The sequence below is a fragment of the Zingiber officinale genome, chromosome 6B, assembly GCF_018446385.1.
Source record: "Zingiber officinale cultivar Zhangliang chromosome 6B, Zo_v1.1, whole genome shotgun sequence".
Classification (NCBI taxonomy): Eukaryota; Viridiplantae; Streptophyta; class Magnoliopsida; order Zingiberales; family Zingiberaceae; genus Zingiber; species Zingiber officinale.
Window position 1 is genome coordinate 123,226,667 of NC_055996.1, and position 25,042 is coordinate 123,251,708.

At 36.1% G+C, this 25,042-nt stretch overlaps 1 protein-coding gene across 1 annotated transcript; it reads left to right on the forward strand.

The window, feature by feature from the left end:
• The first annotated feature begins 2,316 nt into the window (after positions 1-2,316).
• Positions 2,317-5,097, forward strand: LOC121990618. Its single transcript, XM_042544722.1, has 4 exons — positions 2,317-2,585; positions 2,677-2,835; positions 2,950-3,168; positions 4,649-5,097. The coding sequence occupies exons 1-4, from the start codon at positions 2,388-2,390 to the stop codon at positions 4,991-4,993; spliced, it is 921 nt and encodes a 306-aa protein (XP_042400656.1). The 5' UTR covers positions 2,317-2,387; the 3' UTR covers positions 4,994-5,097.
• Positions 5,098-25,042: the final 19,945 nt, after the last annotated feature.

Below are 25,042 nucleotides of genomic sequence, written 5' to 3' on the forward strand. Positions count from 1 at the left end.
CATGATTTAACACAGACAAGTTAACCAATGTCTCTTCTAAAATCTTACTATTGACCTTAATGTAAGGTTTTCTATACCTATTGGATGGTTATGATAAATAAGCATCCAACCATATTTTGACAATCATGGTTAAACCTCGGTTTTATATTACTTCCCCATATTTGATATGTGATTTTAGATGAATATTTAACATTCTTAATATCTATTATGACTATGTATCATTGGTGCAATGGTGTTCTCAAAGGATCAATTTCAATTAAATTATTTTAATTTATTTAGAAAAGGAGATTAAATTAGATTTATCCTATAAATTCAATCTTATTTATTGAGATGACTGGAATTAATATTCTTAAAATGTCGGCCTAAACTGATTAAACCGAGCTTTGAATGACTCTGTAGAACCTCTCAGAGAGCTTTGAGTGCATGAAGGGTGTCACGCGTGTTACATAAATCTTTGCAACAATAATTTTAAAGCATACTTATTGTCTTTGTCCGATGCTTTGTGTATTTTTTTTATCATTATCATAATAATTACCTTTTTATAGTAGCTATCATCATTTTGGAAAAAAAAAATCAGAATATTGATGGTCTTGTTCTATCATGACGAATCCATTTATTTAGTTATAACACATGACAAATGTTTTTATTTAGTTACAGCAGGTTTATTTATTTTAGCTGCAAGTGTTACCATTTTTATTTAAAAAAATAACCAAGGAAGTTGGCAAAATTCGTAGTATTTTTTTTTTTGTTAATTGTGGCAAAAAAAAAAAAAAAAAAAAAAAAAAAAAAAAAATGAATATGTTCGTCCCAGTGCCCCCGTCAATATGTCCCAAGGTCAACACGGAGGAGGTAAATCACGAGCGGCTATTAACCTTTGGAATAATGACTAACATAAGATATTTTTTTTTTGTTAATGATCAATATTGAAAAATTAAATCATGGACTATTATTAATCTTAAAATAATGACCAACATATGAGAAAAATATTTATCTTGATTATATTTAATCTTATCCGAGTGCTAGTCGATGGACGCTGGGGACGTGACGCTCTCGTTGACTGGTCGAAGACTCCAAATACGCAGATCCTGTGTCGCGGTGAACCTGCAAACACAGTGTCGGATCGGGGAGGGGTTCCCTGACGATGGTTCTCCGACGCTCAAGTCAAATCTCCAGCAGAAAGAAGTAGAATGAAGAAGAAATGAGAACTGTAGCTACAGTAAGTAGATGAACATATCTCCGTCGAAGTCTGGGGGTCCTTATATAGGGCTCCCCAGAGGCGCATGCACGCTCTCCGAGGTGTGCATGCTCCTTAAAGCATACCTGGAATGGATGTGTCAGAAAAGCATGCCCGACACCCTACCTTGCACGTGCATATATCTGACGTGATAGTGGAAGCTTCCACCGTACGATTCTCTATCTGACCAGGCTACTGGCCATGCCTCTTGTCGATAACACTGGTTCCCAGGAAGATTTCGTCATCCCCTCCCTTTGTCCTCTACTAGGCCGAGCCGAGTAACCACTTTGCTAATACCTTTCCCAGGCCGAGCGGAGGCCCGTCGGCTGATGACCTTCAGGCGGATGCCCGCTCGTCCGAATGCCGCGCATACTGTTAGCCAAGCGAGATGGCCGCTCGACCTCCGTTTCTTCCCGTTTTATGAGCGTCGGATACTCGGCGTCAGGCCAAGCTGTCGAAATGCCAGCTCGGCTAATCCTCTTGCTGATAAGGAAGATAGCCCACCCGATCGAACGTCTACTAGATGTTGATCACGTTGACCTCCTGCGGCGGGCCTCCCTCCCTTTACCACCGGATCAATACCAAAATTCAAATCCGAGATTTTAAGTTAACAACACCGCATCGCACGCACTAGCCGGTAAAAAAAAAAAACCAAGCAAATGTCTTCATTTGGTTGTAATGGTTGCTTTTATTTAGTTATAATAAATACATGACAGATAGATACCTTTATTTAGTTATAATAACAAAACAAAAGAATATAAGTATTTTCAAAAAATTGATTAAAATGTAGCTTTTAGAATTTATTTATACTATATGTTTTTATTATTTATAATAAATAATATTTAATGATTTTATAATAAAATTTGTGTGCAAATAATAAATAAAAAAATTAAGTTTTTTTTAAAAAAAAGAGAGATATTTGTGAAAAAAAGTCAAATTGAAAAATTTAATGAGCTCATCGATCCGTAATTGACAACCACGGCTTAGTTGGATTAGCTTAGCCCGTCAAATAACAGGCCGGCCCGCTGCTCTGATCCGCCCCGCTATATTACGTCCCGCCGCGGATTGGCCGGTCTGACAGCATAATTCTGCCTTATGGCATGGTTGGTGTGGGTTGGACTGGGAAAGAAAGCCGGTGGACAAGGTCGCGAAAATGATCTCGTTGGTTGCTACTGCGCTGTCTCCTCAAATAGCCGGCTCTTCGGTTTCGGCGAATGTCACTTTGAGCTCGTTTCCTCGCTCTTCCTTGCGCGCACAGGCTGCCTTCCGCAATTTGCAATCTAGGGCGAGCTCTAGATCCCTATTCCGACGCCTCTGCTCCGAGAACAACCACGGAGATGAACAGGCCGACGTAAGGCCTGCGCTTGGTTTTTTTTTTTTTTTTTTAAATTTTTTTTTTGCGTCCAACAATGGAGCGGTTAAGATGGAATCGTGTGCAACAGGCGTTCTCAGTGCTTCCATCAAGCATACCATGGGACAATGAGGACGTATGGTCAATATTCGCAGCTTATTTCTTCATCTTGCATGTACCTTTGAGTTTTGGAGGACTCTCAATCGTTGCCAGTATCCTTCACGAGCCTGACCTAGATCCCCTCACCATGGTGAGTGAGCTTTTCCGTGTAACAATTCTTTTTTGACGATTGTTGAACACGTTCGCTTCTTTCGATTTAAAAAGACGACCTTTTCTTGATTGAGCAGCTACTACACAATTGCAGGTCGTCTCCCTAAGCACGCTGCAAGTTATAGAATATGCTGGAGCTTTGACTCTGTTGTATTACAACGCTAAGAGAAAATCCAACCTTTGCAGTTTCTTCCTAGGAAAAACCTCCCTGGAAGAAAGAAGTTGGGTTACAGCATCTGCAGTGGGCATTGGATCTTTGATAGGGATGATGTTTCTCTCATCTATTGTTGCTGATATGCTGCTTGGGCCTAAGGTCAGTTAGTCAAAAATGTAATTTCTAGAAGAAAATCTATTTATCTCTCAAGACCTTGATTTTTCTTTTTTGCATGTGTGTGGGAAATGCTTTTCCCTCTAATGGAATCAATAGTTGTATGCAGTGACATAGATTCCTCTCAACAGTATAGACAATTGATTTTCCTGTTTGAGTGACTTTTTAACTCAAAATATATGTCTCACACTTGATTATCTAGAATATGCTACTTCTTAATTATTTGAAATCTTCCATTTTTGAAGAATCAAGTAACTTCTTTCTTCATCTTCTTATAGGTATCAAAGAACTAATGTTCTAGGATCAAAAATATTGTTATTGCATTCATGAATGCTATAGAGATTGATGGCTTTAAATCTCTAAAGGTACCATGGTTAAAAATCTTGTTCACGAGCTGGGGTTTCGGTCCGTAGCCAGAATAAACCACTTTTGTATCATTTTGGTAGTGGATGCCATTTGTTTCAATGAGGAAGAGGAGGAGAGAAGAAAAGGAGGAAGAAGTGGTAGAGGAGGAGAGGAAGTTTACCTTGAGGTGCCACCAATGGTGGAGCCACATTAGTCATTGTTCCGAGAAGAAGCGTTCAACCATCAAGGGATCTCGCCCGACACCTCACCTATGTGGTTAGAGTTTCACCCTCATGGAGTGAAGAGGTTTTGGTCGCATGGCATTGTGAGGATAAGTCACAAGGCTAAGGAGTTCACGAAGAGGCTTTGGTTGTGTGGAGTTGCAAGGAGGAGGATGGCTGTGAGACCTAGGAGTTGAGATCGACCATGTGGAGAACAAATTGTGAGGTCAAGAAGAGAACATTAGTTGTGAGGCAAAAAAGAGATTGCAAGGTGATCAATTGCATAGAGTATGGATGTCATGGTGTCAATATTGACATTGCTCCATGTCTCAGTGCGAGAGCAGAATGAATAATCTCAACTGTGTTGACTGGCATGCCTTGAGATTTTAATCCATAAACTCTACTATTGTCCATTGAAACCATATTAGCTTACCTAGGTCATTACTTAAATGTAGCAACAACATGTTGTAAAAGAAAAAGTGGTTCTACTTGGTTTTTATATGATATAACTTGTTAACATCAAATGTATTCTCTGTATGTTTTGAAGGTGACTGCCATATGAAGTTTGAGATACATATAAATTCTCAGATTCTTGTAGCTTAACAGAAAATTGAGTTTCTTCAATACACAAGTTTAGCCAATTGCTATTTAAGAAAACAAATGGAATGCACTAAAAGTAATTGTGCTAATAATTGTTTTGAGCATTTAGATTGATGTTTGCCATTACAAATGTGAGATAATTAGTACTGTTTTTGATCTCTGATGATTCTTCAGCTATGGTGGTATTAACAACAACTGATTGATAATATTTTTTGCTTGGGATTTATGGTTGTGCTTATTTCAGTGTGAACTATAATTGATATGGTTTTTAGCACTTCTAATACTGTTGTTTCTTGCAGGATGTTAATAATCTTATTCTGAAAGATATGCTCTCCAAGAGTCCATTGTCTACGATGCCACCATGTTTCTTTCTATATTGCCTTATAACTCCATTGTTAGAGGAAACTGTTTATCGTGGATTCCTTCTATCATCTCTCGCATCGACAAAGAAATGGTGGCAAGCTATCATTTTCAGTTCATTTATTTTCAGCATAGGCCATTTTTCTGGCGAGAATTTTTTGCAACTCTTTCTTGTTGGTTGTGTTCTTGGTTCTGCATATTGTTGGACTGGGCAATTGGCTTCTTGCTTCACCATCCATTCTATGTATAATGCAACTATATTGTTAATAACCTTCCTATCTTAGTTCTTATCAGGGATGCACTTGAAAGAGACTTTAATTGCATCAGTATTCTTTTTGTTTGTAATATCTTGAAAGATGAGGAAAGTATTGCTCTAATTACAGTTAAACTCTATTAAAAATAGTTAGGATTCTTAGTTAGTATGTTGTTATGATGAAAGAGTGACACCTTCAATGAAACATCAGTCATAGGCCACAGAACATAAAGTTGTTAATTGAATGAATAAGTAGCCAACTGCAGCTTGTTAGTCCAGTGAACTATCTTAGTCGCGCATTATGTTAAGTTGTTGACTTATGAACTTGTCAGATCAGTCTCATTAAATGGGAGAAAGTATAACAATAATAAATGAATTATTTTTCTATCTATAAAAAATAACTATGATATCAAACAATAACTTTTTAGTTTTCGTGAGGTAGAGTTTTATGAATATTAACTACTGGTAAAAATAAATTTTTTTAATAATTTTGATTTGAAGGATAGATTATTTAAAACGATTTAAAATAATATTGCAAAATTAAAATGATTAAATATATAAAGATGAATACAATTATTGTCCTATTATTTTCTCTTAGAGATGTAAGTTGGAATAGAAGGGGAGCTTTGGCGCAACGGTAAAGTTGTTGTCATGTGATCAAAAGGTCACGAGTTCGAATCTTGGAAATAGCCTATTGTAAAAAACAGGGCAAGGCTGTGTACAACGGTAAATTGGAATGGTGTCATATATGATACGTTCCGATCTAACCGTATTTGATGTAGCTTATGGTCAAATAGATGCCGACTAAATGCCAACATTGTAGCCCATTGTCTAGTTGAACACAATGAGTCTAATATAAATGATTAATGAAAAAGTATAAAGCTAAGGGTGCGTTTAGTTTGTGTGTTTTTTGTTTTCATCTCCTAGAAAATGTGTGTTTCTGAAAAATGATGTTTGATTTGTATTTTTTATATCTATTTTTTTAAAAAATAGAAAATATTTAAAAGTCATTTTCTATATTCTAGAAAATATGTATTTTTCAGAAAATAAAAATAGAAAAGACATTGACTAAAGAGCCATTTCAAAAATATGTGAAGTCTTTGGGACTTCGGAGAATGTAATACTTTGAAAAAATAATTCGATATATGAAAATGTCATGATTTATTCAGTGTATATGTTATTGTTATATTTTTGGATAAAAGTCTTGATGAGCATGTGACAGATTGAGATTGATTCATTCGCATAGACAATTGTTTCTGTTTGTTAAGTATAAATAGAGGTAAGTATGCGTGCAATCAACCTAAATTTGATCGGGTACGATCATGATTTTGATATGTGTGTCAAAGAGTTTAATTTAGAATTCATATATGTTTGATATGTGTATTTGAATCTTGCAGGACTTGGTGAACCGCATATGAGAAACTTGGTGCGGTCAAGTTTAGTAAAGATTCATCCTATGACTTAGGTCATTGAGATCGGTGAAGGATGATGCATCTTAGAGACCATCGGATGAGGAGCAATGGAGTGGAGCCGAGGAAAGCGGACTTTAAGACAACATGAAGGATGGTACGGAGAGGAGTCACGAGCTCAAGTGCATCTGAGGGATGAAGGCTGAGGAAGAGAGCTTCAAGGGCAACTTAGAGAGGATGAGAGTTGAGTGCTGTATGAGACCAATCGACTAATGGTGTTACCAGTCGACTGGTCCTAGTCGACTGGTCAGTCAACTGGTCCTAATCGATTGGTCAGTCGACTGGTCCTAATCGATTGGTCAGTCGACTGATGGAAAGTTGCGAGGACACAAAAGGGTTCCATGCCTAATGGCTCTAAAGGTTAGTCGACTGATGATCTTGCCAGTCAACTAGTAGAGAGTCGTTGGCAGAATCCCAGATTCTGTGGAGTACCGTTGGCTGTGTCCTAGGTAACATTAATCAACTGGTGATGTTTCCAGTCGACTAGTGCGTAGGAAATGAGTTAACTCATGATCAACTCTTTCGACTCTATTTGAAGGAAACTTGGGGCACGAAGGAAGTTACCGACTCTTGTTAAATACACCTGTCATTGCTCTCAAACTTTCAAGCTTACACTCTTCTTCCTAATCTTATTCTCCGTCTTGTAAGAAGAAGAGTGTCTTGTGCGAGGTTTTTGTAAGACCGTTGGATTCGATAGAGGGGGGGGTGAATATCGATTCGAAAATATCGAGTATAAGCGCAGCGGAAAAGTAAAGTAGACACAGTTGTTTTTACTTCGTTCGGAGCCTGTGACGACTCCTACTCGAAGGCCCGTGGTCCTTGACCACTTTCGTTGGGCAATCACTAGCAATTCGAATATAATTACAAAATGAATACAGGAAATGCTAATGAAACAAAGTAATACCGACAAGGAAATTAAGAAAAACGAAGAAGCACTTTGTCGGAGCTTTGTTAGCATCGCAGGAACGTAGAGCAGCAGGACCAGCAGTCGAAAAGTTCTCAGTTGATGATTTTTTCTGAAGCTCCTGCGTGGGGCTTCTTTTATATGCTGTCCCGGGCGCCTGGATCCCTTCCGGGCGCCTGGAATGTGACGTAGCAGCACAAAACATGATGCGACGACTCGACTGGATGAAATTTGCCTTCCGGGCGCCCGGACCCCTCTTCTCCGGAAAGTCCTTCTCCTGTAAGAAAAGGTTAGTCCGAGGCAAATGTACCCTGCAGCAAAGAGAGAGTGTTAGCACAGTTTTATAGATGAGCAAAGTATGACTTAGATTCCGTCTTTCCGAGACCGGAATCTAGTCACGATCTCGACTTAGATATCCGAAATGGATCTAAGGCGGATCGACGCTAATGTTCCCTACCCGGGAACGCGCCCTCGCAATCACTCCCCTGACTTACCTCACTTACCCGCCAGACGTCCGGCCAGCCGTGACCCGTCTGGACTTCTCGCCAGCTCGGCCACCGTCGACGCTTGACTTCTCGCCACTATCCGGTCACCCGTCGACCTAGCTGGACTTCTCGCCAAGCGTCCGGCCACCTGTCGACCGCTTGACTTCGCCACTATCCGGCCACCCCGACCTAGTGGACTTTTCCCGACACTTGATAAAAGTGTCGACAACAACAAACCTAACTTAACTCGATTTGTCATTCATCAAAACTCGAGTTAGACCGTTAGTGCTAACCGCACCAACAATCTCCCTTTTGATGGAATGACAACCTGGTTAAGTTAGTGATAAAAAGTATGCAAAAATCAAGCATGATTTTTGAGGTTTTTAAGGTTTAAGTTAGTTTTTTTAAGTTTGCATTTAGTTGCCCTAACTTAACCAACCTAACCCTCCCCCTTTGACATTCATCAAAAAATAAGGGTAAACAATCATAGCGAGAAATACTGAAAACAGTAATACCTTGAACAATAACTGAGTTTTTAAATCCAAGAGAAGATCAAATTGACTTGGGGGGTATAAAGTTTTGAAAATTTGTTTAAAGCATTAGCTTTTAGCTTTTAGAAAAGATGCTAAGTTTAGATAGGTTAATTTTCAAACATAAGTGTATAAGGTCTAAAATTTTTTTTTCAAAACAAGTTTCAACTTTGAAATGCTACTTAAACATAAGTTTTCAAAACCAAAATTCCAAAACTAAGTTTGAAAAGTCTATTTTTCAAAACTAATTGAATTTTATTTTTCAACACTAAGTGTATAAGATTCAATTTTCAAAACAAGGAAAATAACTTTGAGAAGCTTAGTTTGTAAACTAAATTTTGTAAAATTTTATCCTTCAAATTAAATTGTCAAAATTAAGTAAAGTCAAATTTTTAATAAGTAGACTCAGGACAATTTTCAAAGTAAAATTAAGTTTAAATCTTTACTTTTAGTTTTCAAAGGAGTTTTGATAAACGTAAGAAAAAAACTTTTGAAATGTTTTTGTAAAGTTTGCTTTTCAAAATCAAATTTTTCAAAAAAAGTATTAGATTCAAAACCATGGTTTAAGATACTTGAAAAGTTCAGTTTTCAAAGAATAGGTAAAAAGGATAAAAAGTTTGTGAGTTTAAAATTTTCACAATTTTAAACAAATTATTTTTAAACTTTGATTTTCAAAATTAAGTTTAAAATTCAATTTGGAAAACTAAAGTAGTTTTATTTCTCCCCCTGAATTTGATATTTAACTTCAACCAGCTGTCTAACCAATTAGGTACTAACTAACTATTAGAAAATAGTAGCTTTCACTTGGTTAGTCAGATTAAGTTAATTATAATCAGTCAGTGTTTGACTCGACTGATGAACTTTAACCTGATTAATATTTGAATTGTATTTAACGTCCAGACTTATACTGATGCACTGAAATAAGCATCTTAAGTCCAGACAGATGGCCTATGCATCTCACCCCCTTTCTATGTTTATCAACCACAAGCAAGGTAAACCTAAGGTGTTGGTGAGATGCTCAAGAACTAAACCTATGAGTACATGCTTTCTAAGGATGTAAGACTAGTCTAAGGCCAAAATTGTTTTTGAAAGTTTAAAAATGGAAATTTTTGAAAACAAACAAGTTTAGCCTATAAGTTGATAAAATCAGTTTTGAAAGTATTTATGAAGGATCCTAGTCTATTGAGCACGAGCATATTCAATGTAAGTTTGAAATGTCACAAGATAAATTCAAAAATATTTTACAAATAGTGTAGCTACAGAAGTAGGTCATCACTAAAGCTACTGAGATGATGAAGAGGGTGGTCCAGATCCCAAGGATCGAAGAAGCGTCATCAGCTCAGTGTGGCGGGTCTCCCGTCAGCTCGCAAGACCTCTCGCCGTATGTCCCGATGAAAATCGGAGTTCTCCTGGAGACTCGCCATGGCTCTCTAGTCCGGTCATACGGCGGCTAGAGTGCGGGAGCGGTCGTGGTGCTCGAGCCGAGGGTGGTGGTGGAGCGGTGCGGCTTCCTCCGGAAATAGTGCGAGCATGAACTCGCCCATATGTGCGTCGTGCTGTGCCCCCCTCCGCCAAGTCATAGTCCCGTCATCTCTATCTACCTGGATGTCGGCTAAGGAGAAGTTCCGAGAGGATATAACATCGAACTCGGTCATATGGGCAACGTCTCCTCTAGTGACATCAATGTGCAGTGAGGACATAGAGAATGTGACCAAATGGCATATGGACTCGATGTCAATCACGAATCCGGCTGAGTAAGTGATGGTGGAGAAGATATGTAGGCTAATGTCAATCTCCAACCTATGAATCAGGGCATAAAGTAGGAATGAATGGAATGGGCGCATCACAGCGATGTCCCGAGTGGTCAGTGGTAAAATACAAAGAACTACAACTCTATAAAGAGCGTAGTCCTGGACTCTAAGTTCTACTGACCTAAACTGTGTCACAGTGGGATCTCTCTCCCCAAAAAAAATACGAATACATCGTATCGAGAGTAATATGTGAGTAGGGATCGTCGAACGGTAGATCCCTCGGAGGATAGCACAAAAAGGGGCAAGTAGAAGGACGCAACTCTAGAAACTCTCTGATAGTCGTAGGGGAAAATACGATATCAGTGCCTGCTGCCCTAGTGGTATAGGTGAAGTCATCTACTTTTACTAAGTTATTGCAAAATTCGGCACATAGACTTATGTTTATTGGACTGGTACATTCTACAAGGTTCCTTAAATTGTAGTGGCCTATAACCTCTAAGGCAGAGGGACATGACCTTAGGAAGAACGCTCTATCTACGCAGGTAGTCCTAATGGCCTTATAGATGGTGGACTCAAATTTAATCCTAAGTTCGTCTGTGGGAAACCTAGGGTCTGTACTAGCATTGGAGGGTCCAGCACTAGTATTTGTTCGTTTCTTACTGTATATAAAGAAAAAAAATTTAGAAGACAACAAAAAAATATTTTAGAGAGGGGAAGAATATTTTACCGAGGAGCCATCGAAAAAAAAATATAGATTTGACGACCTCGGTTGAATCGCAACAGCGTCTTCACCGCACGAAAATTTAATTTAGAGTACTTTCGCACTGAGGTTCAAAGTGAACCTTGGCAAAAGTGAGAATGAGTGGGGCAGAGGTTGGGGGCGCCTGCTGCCCCTTATTTATAGGGCACTCCGGGCGCCCGGACTCTTTCTGGGCGCCCGGGGTCGCTAGGGCGGGGCGCCCGGGACCCCTTCCGGGCGCCCCCGACGAGAATACCAGGGGCGCCCGCCCCTGGTTTTTGACCCTTTTTTTAAGATTTTGAAAATAATTTTTAAGTTTAAAATTAAAATTTTCAAATTTAATTTAAAATTAGATTTTTGAACTAAATTTTTCAGTTTAAAATTAAAATTTTGAAATTAATTTTTCAGTTTAAAATTAGATTTTTGAAATAAATTTTTAAGTTTAACATTAAAATTTTTGAAATTAATTTTTAAGTTTAAAATTAAAATTTTGAAATAAATTTTTAAGTTTAAAATTAAAATTTTTGAAATTAATTTTTAAGTTTAAAATTAAAATTTTTGAAATTAATTTTTAAGTTTAAAATTAAATTTTTGAAATAAATTTTTAAGTTTAAAATTAAATTTTTGAAATTAATTTTTAAGTTTAAAATTAAAATTTTTGAAATAAATTTTTAAGTTTAAAATTAAAATTTTTGAAATTAATTTTTAAGTTTAAAATTAAATTTTTGAAATAAATTTTTAAGTTTAAAATTAAAATTTTTGAAATTAATTTTTAAGTTTAAAATTTTTGAAATTAATTTTTAAGTTTAAAATTTTGAAAATAATTTTTAAGTTTAAAATTTTGAAAATAATTTTTAAGTTTAAAATTTTTGTAATTAATTTTTATGTTTAAAATATTTGAAATTAATTTTTAAGTTTAAAATTTTGAAATTAATTTTAAGTTTAAAATTAAATTTAAGTTTAAAATTTTGAAAATAATTTTAAGTTTAAAATTTTGAAAATAATTTTAAGTTTAAAATTTTGAAATTTTAAGTTTAAAATTTTGAAATTAATTTTAAGTTTAAAATTGAAATTAATTTTAAGTTTAAAATTAAATTTTAAGTTTAAAATTTTGAAATTAATTTTAAGTTTAAAATTTTGAAATTAATTTTAAGTTTAAAATTTTGAAATTAATTTTAAGTTTAAAATTAAATTTTAAATAAATTTTTAAGTTTTAAATTAAAATTTTGAAATTAATTTTAAGTTTAAAATTTTGAAATTAATTTTAAGTTTAAAATTTTGAAAATAATTTTAAGTTTAAATTTTGAAAATAATTTTAAGTTTAAAATTTTGAAAATAATTTTAAGTTTAAAATTTTTTGAAATTAATTTTAAGTTTAAAATTTTGAAATTAATTTTAAGTTTAAAATTTTGAAAATAATTTTAAGTTTAAAATTTTGAAATTTTAAGTTTAAAATTTTGAAAATAATTTTAAGTTTAAAATTTTGAAATTAATTTTAAGTTTAAAATTAAATTTTTTTTGAAATAAATTTTAAGTTTAAAATTTTGAAATTAATTTTAAGTTTAAAATTTTGAAATAAATTTTAAGTTTAAAATTTTGAAATTAATTTTATGTTTAAAATTTTGAAATTAATTTTAAGTTTAAAATTAAATTTTGAAATAAATTTAAGTTTAAAATTAAAATTTTGAAATTAATTTTAAGTTAAAATTTTGAAATTAATTTTTAAGTTTAAAATTAAATTTTGAAATAAATTTTAAGTTTAAAATTAAAATTTTGAAATTAATTTTAAGTTTAAAATTTTGAAATTAATTTTAAGTTTAAAATTAAATTTTGAAATAAATTTTTAAGTTTAAAATTAAAATTTTGAAATTAATTTTTAAGTTTAAAATTTTGAAATGTTTAAAATTAAATTTTTGAAAATAATTTTTAAGTTTAAAATTAAAATTTTGAAATTAATTTTAAGTTTAAAATTTTGAAATTAATTTTAAGTTTAAAATTAAATTAAATTAATTTTTTTCATCTCAAATTATATTATCAATCAGGGAATCCTATGATTTTGTGAGATGAAATTGGATTTTTGATTATAGACTTTGGTTTAACTTGTGTTAGATTCAGATTTAGTTTTGGTTTCCACAAATAGGCATTCTTCGGATAAACTTCTAAGCTTGGTGAGTCATAGGGACATCATTAGAAGTAACCAACCTTTCGAAGTTTTCCGAATAGTCCTATCCACGGAACTTAGTACTAAATCTTGGTCTAACTGGTTAGGATTCGTTTAAGGGTAGCTTCGGTCAGTTCCACTTGGCCAAACGCACCGGATCGAAGCCATATATTTCTAGACATGCGATGCCCAAGCTTCCCTAACGTACTATCATCCAAAAACTTCACCAGACCATGAGTCAAGTTAACCTGGCCTTTTAACTAATTACCCTGTCAGGTAGGTTTGTTTGAGTTACCCTTCCGGGTATGTTAGTTTTGGAGGTGCCATATATTCGAGCCCTGAATTATTGGCCATTTAGATTTTGGGTTTGTGTCGATTCTTTTTATAGTTATAATCAACTTGGTGATAGTCTAAATTTTGTTGAGTTTTGAATTTTGATTTTAAGTTAAATTTATTTTTTAGTTTTTGATCTGATTTATTCAAGTTTATATAATGTATTTTATCTTTAGGTATGTAGAATTGATTAAGTCCTACTTGCGTGGTTAAGCACGCTTTCGGGACCCAAGCTTGTTTAGTTGCTTTGTGTTGGGTTAACAATGATTTAAAGGTTTTGTTTGATTTTGACTTATATCCAAGTCTGGTTTTATTATAGCATGTCTTTTGGTTATTTAGAATTAAATCTAAATTTTTAGATCTTGTTGTGAATTTTTCCAACAATTCTTTTAACTTATTAATTTTACTTTTTAATGATAAATTCTCCTCCTCAAGTGTTCGGTCTTGAGTTGGATTCGAATTTTTTAATTGTTCCTTCAGGTTTTGATTTTCCTCAAGAAGCGATTTATTTTCATTTTCCAATTTAACTAATTTTTTATTTAAACACGAGATAATTCTAAAGAATTTATGATTTAAGTTTAGGTATACTCTTCGGAACCTTCGAGAAACAAGTGCGGACTCGTGGCTCGATTCGTTCGGACCCGCCTTCCGATTCCTCCGATTCTGCCTTCCGCTTCACCATGAGCCATCGCTGAGGTGACTTTCGTGCTTTGCCTTTCTCCTCCGATTCGTCCCGAGGAGGAATCGTCCCATGTTGCTTTGAGGGCTTTCTTCTTGTTGACTTTGGTTTGTCAAGTTTCAATCTTGGGCATTCGCTCTTGTAGTGCCCCTTTTTGTTACATCCAAAACATGTGACATTTCTTGAGTCGGTTGGCGAACTGATCTTCCAAAGGAAGTTTTTTTTCCGGTGAACATTTCTTAATGTTTTCCTGTGTTCTTCGTCTTCAGAGTCTTGATCGGAATCTTCTTCAGATTCGGTTTGTTCTTCTTTTCTTTAGAGGAACCTCGAATAAAGCTACACCTTTCTCGACCCGGCGTTAGTTTGCTCATGAAGTTCTAATTCACGAAAGAGTTCATCCAATTTTAATTTAGATAAATTTTTGAAATTTTGTAGGCATCTACAATTGATGCCCACAAATTATTTCGCGGAAAAGCATTTAACGCGTACCTTATTAAGTCTCGGTTCTCCATTTGGTGTCCTATCGCATGGAGACCGTTGAGGATATCTTTGACCTCGCGTGAAGTCGACTTGCCGTTTCTCCTTCCCGCATTTTTATATTAAAATTTTATTTAACAATAAATCTCTTTGTTACCTTCGCCGCTTGTTCCTTCGCACGATCGCTTTATCCCGAGCTCCTTAGCTTTCATGCGTCCAATCTTGCCCGCCTTTTTCGTGTTAGTCCGCAGTAGAGTGTTGATGGCTTTGTTTTCAATTGACGCCTTTTTCTTTAAATCATTTGTCCATTCTTCGGGGTCTATTATTTTCCGGAGTTGTCTACTGGAATTTTATAAGCCTTTGTGACGCTCATCCATCGGTCGTAGTCTGTCTTCATGTAGACCTCCATTCTTCTCTTCCAAGACGAAAAGTCATCCCCGTTGAATAGGGAGGACGAACTGTGCTGAAGCCTTCTTGTTGAGACATCTTATCCTGGAACATAAATATCAATCGAAAATCCTACAGATTCATGACCTTGATGAGTACGAAAAGTATAACATAATCTCACTCTATGTATCGGGAATCGAAAAGTTGAATCAGATCCTTTATTGGTTGACAGGTCAGTTCCAATATCTCTTCGGCATACATGTAAGACCGTTGATTCGATAGAGGGGGTGAATATCGATTCAAAATATCGAGTATAAGCGCAATGGAAAAGTAAAGTAGACACAGTTGTTTTTCGTTCGGAGCTCGTGACGACTCCTACTCGAATGCCCGTGGTCCTTGACCACTTTCGTTGCAATCACTAGCAATTAATATAATTACAAAATGAATACAGAAATGCTAATGAAACAAAGTAATACCGACAAGGAAATTAAGAAAACGAAGAAGCACTTTGTTGGAGCTTTGTTAGCGTCGCGAGAACGTAGAGCAACAGGACCAAGAATAAAAGTTCTCGCTGATGATTTATTCAAGCCCCGCCTGGGCTTTTTTATATGTCGTCCGGCGCTGGATCCCTTCCGCCGGAATGTGACGAGCTGCACAAACCATGATGCTCCACGTGGCGACGACTCTACTGGATGAAATTTGCCCGGCGCCTGATCCTTCCGGCGCCCGATCTCCGGCCCGGACCTCTTCTCCAGAAGTCCTTCTCCCGCAAGAAAAGGTTAGTCCGAGGCAAATGTACCTGCAGCAAAGTGTTAGCACAGCTTTATAGATGAGCAAAGTATGACTTAGATTCCGTCTTTCCGAGACCGGAATCTAGTCACGATCTCGACTTAGATATCCAAATGGATTTAAGCCGGATCGACGCCTAATGTTCCCTACCCGAACGCCCTCGCACACTCCTCCGGACTTACCTCACTTACCGCCAGACGTCCGGCCACCACGACCGCGTCGACTTCTCGCCAAGCGTCCGGCCACCCCGTCGACCCTGGACTTCGGCCAGCTATCCGGTCAGCCCGTCGACCTAGCTGGACTTCTCGCCAAGCGTCCGGTCAGCCCGTCGACCCGCTTGGACTTCTCGCCAGCTATCCGGTCAGCCCGTCGACCTAGCTGGACTTTTCCTGCACACTTGATAAAAGTGTCAGACAACAACAAACCTAACTTAACCTGATTTGTCATTCATCAAAACCTGAGTTAGACCGTTAGTGCTAACCGCACCAACAGTTTTTACTCCACTGAGGAGTACATTAGACGGAGATTGTCAGGGACTAATCTACTTCTAGATTGAGAGATCGTCCACCTCAACAACACATTGTGGAGTAGGAATTTTATCTCCGAACCACGTTAAACAAAGGTATTAGAGTTTGCATTCTTTTCATATTACTTTTATTATTTTTGCTACACAGTAAAACCTTGTAGGAAGGAATGAATTTGGGGTGATTGACTATTCAACCCCCTTCTAGTCGGACCACGATTTCTAACAAGTGGTATCAGAGCAATGTTGCCCTTCACCGGACTAATCGCCAAAAAGAGCATTATCATCACAATTCGAAGGAGATTTCTCTTGGTGAAAGAAGATAATAGAGGTATTCTTTGAAACCGATTTTGATATAATGCTAATCATGGAAAATGATTTTGAAATGCTTAGGAATGAAAACAATATGATAATAAAAAATCAAGATTGACCAAGAAGCAAAAGGAATAACACTTAGCAAACTCAAAAGCAAAGCATCATCTCCTAAATGTGCTTCCTCAACAAGAAGTCAATAGAATTGGAGATTACTCAAATGTCAAAAACTTGTGGGAAAAAGTAATTGAGCTTCATGAAGGGACATCGGAAGTAAAATTGACAAGAAAGGACCTTCACTGATCTCAACTCAACAACATCAAGATTGAGAAAAGGGAAAAGTTATCAATATTACATTCTAGAATTAAGGAAATTCTAAACAGACTAACAAGTGTAGGTGAGACACTTTTAAATCGAGATATGATGATGAAAGCCATCAATATTTTCCCAGAACTACCACATAGATGTCAATAGTAGATTCGTTCTACATTTCAAAAGATCTAGAATGTACCATAGATGAATTCTTCTCAACTATAGAGCTTCACGAAACTTACATTAAAGGGTTAGATGGAGAAGCTCATAGATTAAAGGGAGTAGCACTTGTGGCTAACAAGGAGAAGGGAAAGAAGAAGAAGTTACCATCTCCACTATCTAGCGATTCCGATGAGTCAAGTGCTTCAATGGATAGTGATCAAGAGACATAGATGGTGAGGACGAGAAAAGTATTTAAGAATTTTAGATTTAAAAAATCACATGCTAGGAAAAGTTCAAGAAGCAAGAATAGGACAAGGAGGATAATATATTACAATTGCCAAGAAGAAGGACACATGAGGGATCAATCTCCTCTCTTGAAGAAAAAGGAAGAAAAGAAGAATAAAGAAAAGAATAAGATAAAAGAAAAGGGGAAGAAGGTCCAAAACTTAAAAGCAAAATGAGATGATCCATCATCATCGAAAGAAGAAGAAAAACATCATATATCCCGTTTTTCTCTAATGGGAACTGATGACATTCCCTCCACGTCATCCGAAAATAAAGAAGAAAGGAGCTTAAGTGAAGAAGAGAGAAGCTCATGTGAAGGGGAGGACAATCTTCCAATTCAGACTTCTCGATAAGTAAGTTATTTAAACTTCCCACCCAAGCTCTAGTTGAATTCATTACAAGCTTAAATAGCGATTTGTTTAAAGCTAAAAAGAAAATAAATCTTTGAAAAATGATGCTAGCTTTCTAGAGGAAAAGTTAGAATACATGTCTTCTAAGGTTAATGACTCATCTAGTATGCATGCTTCTTCTAGTATAAATGCTTCATGTTTAAGGGCAGAAGCTCCCGCCATGCGGGGTCCTGAAGAAGGATCCATTGTACGCAGTCTTACCCTATTTTTTGTAAGAGGTTGTTTCCATTATTCGAACGCGTGACCTTTTGGTCACATGACAACAACTTTATCATTGTGTCAAGGCTCACCTTCATAAATGCTTCATGTTTAAAAGAAGAAAATAAGGAACTAAGGGAAAAGGTAGAATACTTTAGAAAGACCCTTGAAAAATTTACAATTGACTCCAATACCTTAAACATGATCATAGGGAGTCAATGAGCAAGTTTTAACAAAAAGGAGTTAGAATACAAGGAATCAAATAATGAAAAGTTCTACCATTGTTTAATTACTAAGGGCAGTTAAAAACAAGAAAGGTAGATAGAAAGTGGATCCATAAGGAATATTTGGTTAATCTAATTAGAAAGAATTTTTATTGAGTGCTAAAGTCAATCCTCAAGGATTAAAGGATTTTTGGATAGTCAACCATAGAAGACTTAATTCAAATCCTTTATAAATGGTTGATTTGAGACCTAAAGAGGAATACTTAGCCTTGGATAGAAATTCATGAAGGGCTAAGTAGAAATTACCTTCATTACATCTCACAACAAACTATAAGCATAACTTACTTTATAATTCTAGACATGGACGTGAGATGATAGGATGATACATTTAATTCACTCATGGTTATGACATTTTGATGAATTATGAAATGTATTAAATATAGTGATCATTCACTAACTATGGAGAAAATAAATGTTTAATTAATGGATATCTTGCCCATAGATTATAATTGAATATTTTAAATATTTTGAAAATAATTCTATGTTTTACAAAGTGTGGTGTAGATTTTTAAAACATAAGAATTCAAAACATGTGTTAAAAGTTGATAAAATATTAAATGTTTTTCATATTTTTAAATTTTTATCAAAACTTGAAAAATACAATGAATTTTCATGTTAAATATATTTTTCCTTATTACAAGAGCTTAAAAGAAATATGTTGTCAAAACTTCATGATTTTCTGAATTTTTTGAAATTTTTTTGTACATTTCTAAAATTGGCTTCAAAAATAAAAAATTACATTTCTGAAGTGTTCTAGTCAATTACATCTGATGTCAGTCGACTAATGGCTGATTTTCAAGATTCTGACTTGACTTTATATCATTTTAAGTCAAATTGATACCATAGTATGCATGACTGTTATGTGTAATCTTTTTGATGGTGATAAAGAGGAGGAACAATAAGGTTTAAGATTAGAAACTTGTATTTCTCCATATTTGTGTAAGAACTTGAAAATTAAATTGATAGAGCATATATTAAGGGGGAGCTTGGATTTATGTTTCATATTTATATTTATATTTTTATTTTCAAGTATTATTTATGCCTAACTTAAACATATTACCATACATAACAAAGAAGAAGATTGTGGGTGCAATTGACCTAAATTTAATCGGGTAGGATCATAATTTTGATATGTATACCAAAGAGTTTAAGTTAGAATTCATATATGTTTGATATGTGTGTCAAAGAGTTTAAGTTAGGATTCATATACGTTTGATATGTGTGTTTAAGTCTTACAAGACTTAGTGAACTACATATGAGAAATTTGATGCGGCCAAGTTTAGTAAAGATTCATCTTATGGCTCGGGTCCTTGAGATCGGTGAAGGATGGTGCATCTGAGGGACTGTCGGATGATGAGCAATGGAGTGGAGCTGAGGGAAGCATACTTCAAGGCAACGTGAAGGATGGTATAGAGAGGAGCCGCGAGCTCAAGTGCATTTGAGAGACAAAGACTGAGTAAGAGGACTTCAAGGGCAACTTTGGAGAGGATGAGAGTTGAGTGTTATATGATATCAGTCGACTGGCCAGTCAACTGATAGAAGGTTGTGAGGGCATAGAATGGATTTGTGCCCAATGGTTCTGAAAGTTAGTCGACTGGTAGAGAGTCATTGGCAGAAACCCAAATTCTGTGGAGTACTGTTGACTATGTCCAACGGTAAGATCAGACAACTAATTATGTTTCCAGTTGACTGGTGCGCAGAAAATGTGTAAAATACGATACCCAAATAATAATTAAATAATAAGATTTGATAGACGAATAATCTTATTGGAATTTTTAGAAATTTTCTAAAAATTTTCGGAGCTCGTATGACGAGTTTAAGGGGATGAAATTTTAGGCTAAGTGGAAGCCTGATTGGAATACTCCAAACATGGAAGTTGATTGAAAAACCAACTTAGGGTTTAATTAAAATAAAACTAAGTTTATTAACCCTTCTCTTTTAATCCCCCGAGCCCTCTCCTCCTCCCCTCTCATGACACCGGTTCTTCCTCTTCGTCAAGCTCGCGTCGCCGCCATCTATCCCCGACCTCTTCGCCTTCCCCAACCGACGCCACCTCCTCTGCCCTAATCTCGCGTCGTCTCCTCCCCTCTCTCGCGTGACACCGAGCCACCACCGTCCCTCACCCAACGCCCTCACCCCCTCGTGAGGTCGAACCACCGCTGACCCTCGCCCTTCTTCTCCACCGCGACTTTGCTTCCCCTCCACCCGGTCCCTCTTCGTCGCCGGCACAGCTCTGTCCCGCCCTTCACCGGAGCCACCACCAGTCAGTTGCCATTTTCCCTTCCGACCCATGCCTAGTTTCTTATTGCAGCCATGGTCGTTCACTTTCGTGAGCCCCGATCGCCCAATGACCGCCCGACTGTTGACACCACCACCTAAACGCACCGGCGACACTTGATCCAGCCATCGACGGTGTAGAGCCACTGTCGCCCCTTCTTCCTCTTGCTATTTTGGCAGTTGCGTCCTCGTTGTTGATTGTCCTTTTGGGCCACTAGCTAGAGGCTGCAAGCTCTACATCACCGCCGACCTCTCCCCCGCTATGTCTCATCGCTGGTGTGGATCTGTTGCCTCTCGTCTTTGCCTCGGCGTGGCACCACATCAACCACCATTTGAGTGAGAGTCACCGATCGCCATGAGTTGTTGCTGGAGCAGCGATCAACCACTAGAGAAGAAGAGGAAGCAATGGGTAACGAATTCCTTAACCTAAGCTTTGTTGGTCTATGATCTGTGCTGATTTAGGGTTGTTTGATTTGGAGGGCAGCACCTACACCTAGCTCTGATCATCGCTGTGACACCATTCTCTTAATGGATCTGAGGGGGAGGGGGGGGGGGTTTACTCCTATTGCTGTGGCGATCGGATTTCTTCGTCAAGCGGTGAATCGGATTTAGGTAAGTTGAGAAGGTAATTTCGTATATGAATTAGATTGGATTTTTAGTTGTGAAATGGTTAGGGTGTCCTAATTCTATTTATTTGTGATCTGTTGCTTGAGTGAATTTCGGTTTGAGTGTGATTATCATGTGGATGGATTGTCATTGAGGAGTACATAATTGTTAATAGAATCATTAAGTTGATATCATGATTAGTGGTGAGTGGTTGGCATTGATCTATGTTTTGTTTAAACATTTGGATTGTGTAATAGTTAGTGATATGAGTTTGGTTAATTAGGTGATGATGGTGATTGGTTAATTGATTATAGAATTGATTATTAGATGTGGAGGTTTGATTTTGAGTTAGAGATGATTTATGTATAAATCTAATATTGTGGAGGAGATATGGATTTATTTGATGTGTATTAGATATGGAATTTGATAATCTGTTGATAATAGAGATGTAAATTGATTAATGGATGGCCTAAATCGATTTAATCAATTAGATGGATTAAACTAGGGTTGACATTGGGTTGAACCTTATTTGATCTATAAAGGAGATAATTGAGGTTAATCATTTCGATTAGGGTTTCCCCTAATTAGTTTGAGTTTTGGAGTTTAGCTAGTTATTACATATGTGATTAGCTAAACTGTATATCATGTGATTTACAGGACTTTTATTCGAGACGAGTGTCTCGACGTGGAGATAGCTCAGAACACGATCTACGTATAAAGGCGGATGCCTTTGACTTATCTCTTTAGATATTGTCATTCTGAGATGTTTAGTAGGTTATAACTAGTAATAATGGTTATGTTTATATCTGTTTGGTATGTCACTACATGTTACCTGTAGCATGCTTTATTTGTTGCCTATTATGCATTCATGCGTATATCCTCTTGATTGTTGTCATGTGTACTTTTGTTCCTAGAAGTAGTGGCATACATTGCCTTACTGTGTACCGGACTAGTTAATTGACTTACCTGATTTGTGTACCTAGATTTATGATACTTAGATCATTGTATGGATTTGTTTTCTTTTTGGTACATATTATATGGAGGTGTATACTGTCAGGATTTACATGCTTAGTGTCATGCGCCATCTTGCATGATTGTATGCTGAGCGATTGTCGACTCCATTATTGTTGAGCACATCACCAATTACATGATATGCACACACAACCACTCATGGGTCAGTGGTACACCAGGCAGAGTATGTGCAGTTTGCTCTGTCAGGCTTCACTGGTTCGCTCATGGGTAATGTTGACTGTAGCGTGGTAGCGGGCAGGGATCACTCCTCGGGTCTGACTCAGGGAGATGAGAGCATTGAGCTCCCCCACTCTGTTTGAGGTAGGATGATAGGTATACTCCGATAGCATCCTGTCCACTCGGTCACTCAAGAGTAGTAATGACAAAGTGCACAGCTATCATAGCCTTACCTACTCGGTCTCACCATCGCGTATAAGATGACTAACTGGCGTCAGGGGTGACCATGCCATTTTTGCATCATATGTATGGATTGCATTTATTGTTTGTGATTGCTGCACTTTGGATGTTGCATTTTTGTGGATGCATATGTTTGACATGCATACAGGTTACATTATGTATTTGGTCTGACGACCCTTATATCAGGATAGGAGGCCCTGGTGAGTACAGTTCTTCTCCCTTTGTCCAGTTTTACTTTTCCTGTTATTAGTCAGGAGGCTCTACTCCATGATTATCACTGGTAGCTATTTCTTCCTATGCATGTCAGATTGATACTCGTTGAGTTGTTGAACTCACCCTCATTGCATTATTCCTATTACAGGTGGATGATTAAGCAGTTGCTTAGAGGTATTCTATCTGCCGGTCCCTCGTCACATCATAAGACGGTTTTACTTCACTATTGCTTTCTTTTATATATTTTTTAATAGTTTAGCATTGTATTGGTGTTTAGCCATGTGGCTATTTTCTTTGATTTTGATGTTGTATTTGTGTTTAAGCCGTGCCGACACGCATTGTATTGTTTTTGGTTGTATGGTCTTTCCGTTTTTTTTTTCCGTTGTGTTTTTAGTACAACCAAGTGGGTTGTTTTATATATAACTGTGTGGTTGTTTTTATAGTACAACCATGTGGGCTGTTTAACTTATATAACTGCGTGGTTGTGTGTATTCCAGCCGTGTGGGTTGAGGTATTTTGTGTGTTGATGTATTCATGTTCCAGATTATCACCATTACAGGGGAGATGCTGTTGGATTTTCCTCTAGCAGGGACTCCTTTGGGACGTGACAAAATGAGTTGACTCGAGATCAACTCTTTCCACTCTATTTAAAGGAAACTTAAGGCATGAAAGATGTTACTGATTCTTGTTGAATACTCCTAAGTTATTGCTGTCAAGCTTCCAAGCCTACACTCTTCTTTCTAATCTTATTCTTCATCTTGTAAAGAAAAAGAGTACCTTGTGGGAGGTTTTCACGCCACTGAGGAGTACATTAGCCAGAGGTTATCGAGAACTAATCCACCGACGGATTGAGAGATCGTTCACCTCAAGGACACGTCATGGAGTAAGAACTTTATTTCCAAACCATGTTAAACTAATGTATTAGAGTTGCATTCTTTTCATATTGCTTTTATTTTTTCTGCTATGCACTAACACCTTGTAAGAAGTAAGGAATTTGGGGTGATCGACTATTCAACTCTCCTTTTAGCCGGACCACGATCTCCAACAATAATATCATTACTTATGGAACAATTTATGTAGCTGTGAATAGAGACACAATCATAAGTTAAGGTTGTCTTGATAATTATGTCAAGATGAGATCATTTATGTATTAATAATGATCAAAGTAAATGAACTTACCATTATTGAACCTGTTGGAGGTCAAATTTAAATTCATATATATTGAATTCAGGATTAGACATTGAGTATATTTAGATCAAAATTTGTACAATGTTAAATTTTAAGAAAAACATGTACTTTTTTGGATAAAGAGAAAAACATCATACCATGTGATTAATACATGTGCTATAGCGACAATAATAATAGTAGAAGAATGAATCCCTATCTCTTTACTATATGAAACATTGAGATTATAAGTTAATCTCAATATTTGCCCTAAGTGACTATTTAACTGTTTATTTGAACTTCTAATTAGTGACTATTACTTTAACATGTATCATATGACTATGGATGATTCGGTTTATGAAGCATAATTAGGAAAGCGGCTGATTAAAATGAATAGGTTCTAGCTAAAAATGAAGATTAATATTGATTTACATCTTTGACATTTATTCATTGGTCCACTAGTTATATATTTTTTTGAGTACTTAAAATGTGATTGTGATTAATTGTATTGATTGGAGATACTGAACATGCTCTCGATATAATTGTCATTATAAGGGATTAGAGATGTTCATATTGATATAATGATTTAATCTGAATAAATAGTAAGACATTGATGTCTTTTGGAGAGCGACTATATGCCACTAGGATAGTGGCTAAGTAAAGTATAACAACTTTATTAACATTGATCGCTCAGAGAGCGACTATGTAAAGTGTACCAACCTTCTTAACATCGATCACTCAGTATGTTTACTGTCCACTATAACAAAAATGCTTAAAGACAACGGATTATCTATTGTCTTTGTCTTTAAAAACTATTATAATTGACATTGTTGTTAAAAGTACACTAAAACGACAACAATTATACAACAATTATAAAACCATTGTCTTTGATCGTCATAGGCAACAATTCTCTAATAGTTTTAAATTGTTATCTTTTAATACTAAAGACAACAGTTTCACAACGTTTAAAAATCGTTGTCCTTGGATGCTTTTGACAATAATAAAACATCTTGATTAGAAAATATTTTGATAATAATTAAAAATTATTATCTGTGAATTTTTTTTACAATAGTTTATAACCGTTATCTTTATCTTTTTTTCAATAGTTAAAAAATCAATTTTTTGTACAAATTGTATACAACATCTATTTACAATACATAACATCTTTTACAAAATTAATTAGTAAGCACATCAACATCTTT